This window comes from Filicampus tigris, chromosome 10 (genome assembly GCF_054856515.1).
Source record: "Filicampus tigris isolate MCC_2025a chromosome 10, RoL_Ftig_1.0, whole genome shotgun sequence".
NCBI classification, from domain to species: domain Eukaryota; kingdom Metazoa; phylum Chordata; class Actinopteri; order Syngnathiformes; family Syngnathidae; genus Filicampus; species Filicampus tigris.
Window position 1 is genome coordinate 21,613,450 of NC_141226.1, and position 9,560 is coordinate 21,623,009.

General features: G+C 41.3%; 1 protein-coding gene across 1 annotated transcript; it reads right to left on the reverse strand.

Annotated features, from left to right (window-relative positions):
- Window positions 1-262: 262 nt before the first annotated feature.
- ncstn (nicastrin) lies at window positions 263-9,519 on the reverse strand. The gene is made up of 17 exons (XM_086042718.1): window positions 9,353-9,519; window positions 8,366-8,467; window positions 8,168-8,291; window positions 7,872-7,993; window positions 6,968-7,113; window positions 6,745-6,889; window positions 6,559-6,671; window positions 5,565-5,717; window positions 5,367-5,471; window positions 4,860-4,937; window positions 4,615-4,784; window positions 4,303-4,405; window positions 4,130-4,228; window positions 3,910-3,997; window positions 2,411-2,574; window positions 2,112-2,327; window positions 263-988 (listed from the first exon to the last, which is right to left on the reverse strand). Exons 1-17 carry the CDS (start codon window positions 9,408-9,410, stop codon window positions 866-868), a joined length of 2,109 nt encoding a protein of 702 aa, XP_085898844.1. The 5' UTR covers window positions 9,411-9,519; the 3' UTR covers window positions 263-865.
- Window positions 9,520-9,560: the final 41 nt, after the last annotated feature.

A 9,560-nucleotide genomic window follows, 5' to 3' on the forward strand; every position in this document is an offset into this window, starting at 1 on the left:
TTATTTAATTTATTAAATTGTTCTTAGGTGTGAATGATTTTTTATTTTTTTTTACCAATAAAGTATGTGCCCTGCAATTGGCTGGCAATAAATCCAGTCTCCATCCGAGCGATGATCCTAATGTAATAAAAAGTCAAATTAAACATCAAATAAAGCTGTTGCTATTGTGACAAGAACATTAAATATGCCCCACCAGCGTAATAACTACTCCATAACTTTTTGTTAGTTTGTTTACTTTTATGCATGTAAAGAAAGTACAAAGTGTAAAATCAGTATTTATTTTCTCATCAAGGTATCACAGCAGGTCAAAGATTCCTGCCGCTGACATCAACAATTGTCAAATTATGAATCTACAACCAAAGAACAAAAACTCCAACCTATATGTAAGTAAGCAGTGCAAAACACATTGTTGTTCGAGAATACGTGCCGGCTTTACATCTACAGCGCCACATTCTTGTTCAATGTGACTAAAGAAAAAAAGTGGTTTATCATTGGTGATAATTACACTTATTTACAACAAAGATTACAGTATTGCACACGACAATCGCTTTCACGCCCACGCACACTCATTTATCATTGCTCATGTACACAAAATCAACTATAGACTCAAACACATACTTGTCATTGCTCGTACAAACCAAAATAAAAAAGCAAGAACTTTAATTTAAAAGAAATATGAACATCATTTCCGAGGCCTGCTGCTGGTACCTGACCAGACGTTTTTGGGACCCTCTGCCGCCATTTTGAGGTCTAAAACAACCTTCAAGAGGGGCGTTTACCTGCTTGTGTGTTTTGGATTGAAGCAACGTGGTCCAGGTTTGCAGGCTGGTTAATGTAGTCGCAGTAGTACTAGTTGTATTTGTGGTCAGTAGGTGGCGTTGGTGGGCTCCCTCTGCGAGCTGAATAGGATGTCCGCTTTGGAGCTGATCACGTAGGTGAGCAGCAGGGAGGTGAGCAGCACGGCCACGCCCACGCCAAGAGTCACCATCTAGTCAGTGGAAACAGCCGTTAAGCAGTCGCTTTGCGATACGGGAAAAATGTCACCTTACAGTATAATTACGTTACATTTTGCACACAAATGACAATCAAACATTACATTATAGGGTCAATATGGTACAAGTGGGGAGTATAGAACACATCATATATTGCTGCATTAGAGTTGTGTAAAATACTATGTGTGATTGTGTATACATCATTAAGAGATGTAAATGTTTTATGTTAAATTTGGATCAAGCATCAAAATGTACCTTCAAGTGTTTACATGTTGCTGTATTATAGAGCTCTTACAGAGCTGTATAGAACATTATACATATATGCTGCATTAAATATGATAGATTTGAGTGGTATGGAACATTGAGCACGGTACATTTATAGTTGCATAGAGTAATAAATATCATGCAAATATGGTATATTAAGTGAAAAGAGCATTAACTATAATGTGAATACGGTACAATAGAGTTGTAAGAACATTAAAAATGTTTCATTCGAGTTGTATCGAAACTTTCCAATATAGTCTGAAATATAGACGAGAACTCACAAACTGACTAAAGCACTGACGAATACCTACCTCTGATATTGGAGTGTTTTAAAAGACTGACTATGCTTCGCTAGAGTTGTGTAAAAGATTACACATGTTGCAGAGCTTTAAAGCGGAAGCCGACCCAAATATATTTTTTTCAAGAATATGTTCCCAGCAGGCCCACTAGTTGAAACACGGCATTCCGATTCATTTGGCGTTTGTGGAATAAGTGTTAATGCCCTCGTTTTGAGCCATCTCCGGGGGCGGCCATTTTGTCTTCTGTTGACAGAAAATGACATCACAACTGCTCATAACGACCAATAACGGCTGACCCGTTTCCTGAATCTTGAGCCGCGATTGGTCGTTGTGAGCAGTTGTGATGTCATTTTCCGTCGACAGAAGACAAAATGGCCGCCCCCGGAGATGGCTAAAAACGAGCGGATTAACACTTATTCCACAAACTCAATATTTATCAGAGCGCCCCGTTTCAACTAGTGGGCTTGCATAGAACATATTCTTGAAAAAAATATGTTTGCGCTGACTTCCGCTTTAAATACGATGTAAATATGAGAGGTGTACAGCATGTTCTTACCTCCAGCTCGTGACTGGCCACCAGGAAGACACGTCCCTTGATTGTCTTCCAGCGGGACTCCGTCCAGGTGGAGTAGTCCGTGGAGGTGAACTCTCGCAGGGGGTCAAAGGCGGGCGACAGCGCCTTGGAGAGGTGCACCGTGGAGCGGACGCAGTAGCCCGCCCTCTCAGTGGCGTTGGGCGGCACCGCGCCTTGCACCCACGTGTACGTGTACATCTGATAAGAGGATCGACGCCGGTGACGTTTTTTTTTTCTGCCGGGAGAGCGCCGCGCCGCGCGTCTCTACGCCGACCACTCACGTGTTTGCTCTCGGTATCGCTCTCTTCCATCCGCTGGTTCTGGCAGTCCTCCTGGGTGACGCTGACCACGCTGCCCGTCAGGTTGGCCAGCAGGTGCTGCACCAGGTGTGTGGGCTCGCTCGACTGCTGCACCACCCCCACGTAGAAGTTTGTGGCCGTGTCCTCTGGAGTAGGCAACGCAAAATCCGTTTCAAATGAACCGCCAACGTCACCCCACCCCAAATCCTCCAATTGTTTTCGTGGATTTTTTTTATTTTAATAGTGAGTTTATATGCTCAACAAAAGAAATGTTTTTTTTGTTTTTGTTTTTTTTTAAAGGTAAAGCATTTATTAGAAAGCTCTCGGACAATTGCATTTTTATCATAATATTCTAAAACAACATAGTCAGTACTGAATTTCCTAAAACATTGAGTATATACTCTCAACTGCAGGGTAAGGCATTTATTAGTGAGGCGGTCTTTATTTACATTAATGCATTTTATGGTAATATTCTAATATAATAAATACTGTATTGCCTGTGAGGGTTAATTTATTTGAATATAGGGTGTGAACCATTTTTTAAGGCAAGGCATTTATCAGAGGATGTGTTTATTCACACAAAGTGCATTTTTGTGAGACTATTCCAAAATATTTCCAACAATAGAATCAGGTGGCACTTACTTATTCAATTGCATTTAATGTTGATTAAAAGTGAGGCATTTATTAAAGAGGAGGCCGTTATTTTCAGAAATGTCTTTTCGTGACAATATTACAAAATAATAGTCTATTTCCTCTAGTAGTGCCGAAGAGTATTTATTTAAATCCATGGACCATCTAGTGTTTATTCAAGTAAAGACATTTATCACAGAGAAGACCTTATTTTGCAAAAACATATTTGTTAAAATAGTCCAAAATCGATACCAGATTGACATTTGAAAATAATGGTTGTGTTCATTTGTTCAACTGGAAGGAGGAAATTGTGTCCATTAAAGATAAAGTATTGAATTGTATTACTGAAAAGTTCTTTGTTAACGTAAGTGCTTTTTCATTATAATATTCTGATATCATATTTCAGTTCCTCAAAACAGTGGTGAATTAGTTGTCACATGCAGTATCTACTTGAGAAATAAATGCCGCCCCTAAAATTTGCAATAAACAACATTTTTAAATAATAGATCCCATAATTCCTCAAATAATGGCTGGGTCTGTTTATCTGGTCAACTTCAGGGAGCAAATGGTTTTTTTTTTGGTTTTTTTTTAAAGGTAAGGCATCAAATTCTATTGGCGTAGAGGCCTTACTTGACACAAGTGCTTTTTCACCGTAACAGTCTAAAATAATATTTGATATTTGATTTCCTTATATAGTAGACAAATTAGCTGCCGTGTGGGGCATTCACCTGAGAAGCGCCTCCCCTACAAAATTGCCCCAAGCACTCGTTTCTTGAATCGACACGGAAGCGTCTCAAGGAGACATGATGAAGGGAAGGTCGGCCATTATTATTGATTTTCCGTCAACTCACTCAGGTGGCCGGCGAGTTCGGCGGGAACTATCTGCTGCAGCCAGCTGTTATTTGACTGGATCAGGAAGGAGTAAAGCATCTGAGTCACCTGAGGGAGAGAAAATGAACACGGACGTTGCCAAAAAAAAAAAAAAAAAAAAAAAAACTCAAAAGCTTATAAACACACCAACTGCTTTGCAGCTGAGAAAACTGCAGTACAAGTGAAGGAAAAGCTCATTACTATTTGGGCGTCAGCGTTGATGCCGCTCAGCTGTGACTGGTCCCCTCCCGCCTGCTTGTACAAAGCTCGAGCGACCATGGTGGCCACCTCGGCCAGAGCCTGGAAGACGCACACGACCTTTACTGCGACCACATAGTGACAAGTGGAGCTTTTCTGACGGCGCCGAGGCAGACCTTGGCCGTGTCTGTGACAAACTGCAGCTGCTCCTCTTGGGTCATGTTCTGCGGGTACGACACGCGCAGGTATTCTGCGTTATCGTACATGCTCTCGTAGAACCTGCGCAGGAGAAACATACATTTTATGGAAGGTCGACTTTAACCATCAAGTGGAAAAATTAAACAACCGTGCATTTTTTTTTTGTCTGCCCATTTCTGAAAGTGTGAAAAGTACCACCGAACAACGACAGCTGTTTAAAATTGAGAACAAAATGCATAGTATGTTTTCCCCTTAATTTTCACACACGATTCCCCAAACCCATTTTTCACCTGTTGCCGAAAGACGACACGTGGTCCACGATCACCACGCCGGGGATGGGCCGCGATCGCAGGAACCGTTGGAAGGACGAGGGCGGCAGCGGCTGCGACGCGGTGGGCTCGCTCGCCGAGACGTTTAAAGCCACCACGGCCGACTGGACGTTTGCCACCAGCGTCTTCACCTGCCACGCAAAGACAGAAGGATATTAGAGGAGGTCTTACGGGACGCGTCGAGAAGGGAAGGGAGATGGACAAACCTCCTCATCGACGCTGGCGTTCCTCCTTGAGACGGGATCGGAGTGGAGCCACAGTCGGGAGTTGGCACGCAGGCCCACCTAGAGGCAACACATTCAAATTACTTTTTGGTTTAAGGCTCAGGCTCACCCAGGGGAACTTTAAACATCCATTATGTTGTTTTGTAACAAAAGATGTCACCACAGACCAATCAAAGATGACCATCGCTGATGTTGAGGCTTCATTTGTATGATTATCCTATTTGCATGAATTTGAAATAAATGTCATCATATTTAAACAGTTTGTTGTTGGCCTCTGATTTCAAAACTAGTTTATTCATCAGTTTTCATTGTGTATATTTAATATCATACATTTATTTGGGGTCATAGTCATAACGGCCCTCCGAGGGAAGCCGTAAGTGGTCCACAACAAAGGTGAGTTTGGGTATGGGTGGCCCAATGTGTGGCGCTAACAGCGCCGCCTGTTGCTTTTGCATTCACTTTAATGCCCGGCTACTTGTTCGAACACACCTGTCCGAGCTCCAGCACAGAGTGAACGTTGTCCAAGTCCACCACAAACTGCTCGTTCTCCATGTCGTACACCATCCTGGAACTGCCGATGTAGTCAAAGGTTTCCTGCGGGTCAATAAAAACCGCGTTGGTTGATTTCAAATACAAAAAAAGAAAGAAAGAAAGAAAAAAAAAAAAGGTGAATAAAAAGAGACGGACCCCCTGGAAGAAGGCGTAGAGGATGGTGCGGTTGGGCGGCGCCTCCTGGGTGACGTCGCGCAATGCGTGGGCAGCCGCCAGCAAGGTGATGAAACCCGAGGCGGCGCTCTGCGCTCCAGGAGCAATGTCGAAGAAGAACGATCGGCTGTCCAGCTACGCAGGGGGGAAGGAGAAACGGCATTGTTGAAGGCCATCGTTTTTTTTATTTTTTTTATTTTAGTCGCAAAAATAGTGGAGACCATGTATGTGTTTCATTTTATTGAACAGAAATCTGTTTTCTTTGTGTTTTCAATTTTAAAAAAAAAAGGATGTTTGTTTTTAAAATAAAAAAATGGAGATGCACGTTTTACGTTGGACGGAGAATAATGTTGTATATCCGAAAAACAAAATTAGGTTTTCTTTATGTTTCAGGTATTTTAAAAAAAATGTATATATTTTTCTTTTATCCCTGGCAGTAAAGATTTTTTTAATCTAAATTTTGAAACAAAATTGTTTTCTTCGTTCCCAACACATTTTGATTTTTTTTTTTTTTAAATAATGCTTTTAGATTTTTTGCCACCCAACATTAAACAAAATAATTACTTCTTGTTGTATACGAAAGCATTTGGATAAAAAGATATTATGAGGGAGGAACATGTTTTTCTTTTTTCCCCCCACATACAAATCAAGAACAACACTCTCTCTGTGTTTTAGATAAAAACTTTGTACTGTTTTTTTTTTTTAGAAAATGGAGAAATGTGTTTTATGTTTTTCTTTGTTTTGATCCAAAATCAACAATAACGTTTTCTTTGTGCTCCGGATGAATTGTGAAAAAATAATGCGGAGAGACATTTTTCATTCAGACAGCAACAATTTCCTTTTTATAATGAGAAAAAAAACGTATTTTTTTTAATGTTTTGAATAAAACAGATCTGAACGTATTTTTTTTTTTTTAAACTAATCGAACATATCAGAGTAATGACAATTGGCTCTAGTGGCGGAGTAAGTAACTCACCCGAGTGGCTGCGATGACGACGCTCTCCGACATCTTATGTCCTTTGGCCGTGTTGTTGAGCGGCCTGGTGGTGGCCCAAACGTTTAAGTCGCCCAGTGGGTCACAAACGTACTCTACGTGGAGGCAAAGTGTTACGGGACGCTTCATCTGCTAAGCTAAACCACAAGTTAACTCGAGCCAAATTACCCGGCGTAATGCTGAAGTTGATGTCGTTCCTCCTCATGCAGGTGGCCGTGTTGGTGACGGCCGACATGTGTGAGAAGAGCTGCATGGCACACAGCGGGTAGCGGGGGGCGCTGCCGTTCACCACGCGGTTATGGTCAAGGTAGCACTGCCAAGGACAAAGCCAATGAACGTCAAACTTGCATTGTTCTCGCTCAAAAGACGGAATGAGCATTGCGCCAGCTACCTGCCGGATGAGGCGTGTCTCATTGTCATCCTTCAGGGAGAAAATGGGGAAGTCAAACTCTTCGTAGGACAAGCCGTTGCCCAGAGGATTCCATATCGTCGTGTTGCAGTGAGCCAAAGCCGAGTCGTAGGTCTCGGAATACACGCCTGACAGGAACAACATTCGTTACGTATTGCATGTACAACTGTTGTTTTTTTTCCTTGTTTTAATCTGGAGAAAAAATATATTTTCTTCATGTTTTGAATAAAAACAACAAAAGCTTTTCATCGATCATATTTGTTATTGAAGTATTTGACTTTGGATAAAAAGTTTTCACTGAACGGCAATGACTTATATATGCACAATGTTTTCATTGGATATTGACTATATTTTTTTTTGTCAAATTTAAGATAAATATGGGTTTGGAATCGTAAGCATATTTTGGAGGTATATGTTTATCATTGGACATCATTTATATAAATTTTTTTTATCATTTGCAAAACAACAACATTGTTTTTTGTTTTGGATATGAGAAAAACCGACTTGGACAAAGGGGAAAAAATATAATGAAATTTTGTACAGCATTGTGCTATTTAACATTTACAGAGAAGCAAAAAATTGGGAGTTGTTGTCTTCATATTTTGGGTAAAAACAAATTCTAAAAAAAACATATGAAGATACATGTTTTCATTGGACAACAACAATGTACTCTACATTTTCATTGTGTTATGGACAAATAGTGGGGTAAATAACTAAATTTAGAGATATGTTTTGCAACTATTTTTTTTCCCAATGAATGTTTTCTGTTTCGGATAGAAAAAAAAAGATTTGGCTAAAATGTTACAAACACTGGAGAGCATTCTATTTTCAACAAAATGACATGTACAAAATGAGTCATGTAAAAAAGAAAGTGTGCAAAGGGCACCTGTGTTTTCATTGGGACACGTGTTGTGTGGAGAGAAGCCCTCCGCTGGGTTGGCGTTTGGCGCCACAACGGCGACGCCCGCCACCCTGCTGGAGCCGTTGTTCAGCTTCATCATGATGGACCTGATGGGCACAGAGAAAACATTAAATGGGACACATTATGGAAAAGCGACTGGTTAATTACATGAAATTAAACAGCCCTGTAACTCTGTCTGTTTCTGAAATGTGTCTCAGGTCCTACGCAGATCAGAGGCACCCGCTGCAGGGGTGTGATGCCTTGTCAAAAAATAGAAGTACCTGGTGAAGAGCTGGTGTTCTAGGATAACCATATAGGGAGGATGGAGACCCGTGCGCAGCACAAAGTCCAAGTTTTGCTCCGACTCCAGCACATGGAGCACCCCCACGTCTCCGGACAAGGAGGCTGATGGAGGATGAATTCAAGTGTTAACACGGCAATGGAACAAGCCCGTCAATGCATACGGCTGCTTTACTCACACTGACAGCCGATCTGATGTGTGGCGTTGAGCAGCCGCACACACGGGACGGTGTAGTTGAGGTGCACGTAGATCTTCTTCTCCACTGAAGTACAGCTGGCACCTGCAAGAAGAACACTGTGATTGGAGCACAATACCTTAATAAGAATATTCTTATATTAGGCATGGCTTTGGAAATAGATGAGTTTTTCAGCAAATAACGGAGAGGTTGCCACCCAAAATCCCAAGGAGTTACACTCTATAGTTAATCAGATATGTGTTAGTTGTTTACAATACTGTAACATTAAAAATACTATATACACTTTTATGAATAGAACCCCTGCCTTGTTTTTGATTAATATTTTACCCTATTACACTAATGGATTTATATGATGGTCATAAAGGTGGTACTTGGACAGCCAAGTATATTTTGAGGTGGTATTTTTTGTAAAAAATTATACAATCACTAGCCTAGCCCGATATCAAGGTGAGAGAGAAAAAAACGCTTGTCTGAGATTATTTCAACGCCGAACTGATCAGGACATCCGGAACTAGTTAAATAACATTTAACGCATACTTCACAACAGTTGTGTGTTAGTTTACGGCCAAGATGCTAAAAATGACACGAATCGTACATGGGCTATCATTTGGGGCTGCGGTTTGAGCTCCAGGCGTGTGGAAATCACGAGTAGTCACGCTCAAGATCAGCCGCCCATCGTAGAAGTACTAATCCAGACTTTTAACACACCTACGAACAATTGATGTTGCGTTACTTCAAATTCACGAGAAGTGAACAGGAGGACCAACCACGCCTGGATTGATAACGTACTATTAAGACGTCATTTTAGTCATAATTGCATTGATAAATCGGCTCGCTACTAGCCTAGCATAAAGCTAGGCAACTCACAAAAGAAGTCGGAACAAGCCAACCGTTTTGTCTCGGAAACACACCCTCGGCGCACAAACACATTCTGGTGCGCCGAATTAAAGCTGCCCCGGTGTCACTTACCGATGAAACACATACAAAGCAGAACGTTAATAGTCAATTTGTTCAATAGCAAATCCATCTTCCTGGTTTGAAAGAAGACAAACACAACAAGAAGTTGCGACAAAAAACGTCCAGGTTCCGGTGTTTCACTTCCGGTCTGCTCCTGAATAGTCGGTTCTCCCTTCCTACTCCGCAAAAAAATCACCACCCGGCTTTTGGCTTTTTGTTT

What these genes read in the sequence shown, in the direction of transcription:
- ncstn (XM_086042718.1), bottom strand. Translation starts at nt 9,410, where the DNA reads ATGGATTTGCTATTGAACAAATTGACTATTAACGTTCTGCTTTGTATG. An exon ending in GAACACCAGCTCTTCACCAG is followed by an intron (nt 7,994 to 8,167) that starts GTACTTCTATTT and finishes TGTGCCCATCAG; the next exon opens with GTCCATCATGATGAAGCTGA. An exon ending in TCTACGCCTTCTTCCAGGGG is followed by an intron (nt 5,472 to 5,564) that starts GTCCGTCTCTTT and finishes ATTGACCCGCAG; the next exon opens with GAAACCTTTGACTACATCGG.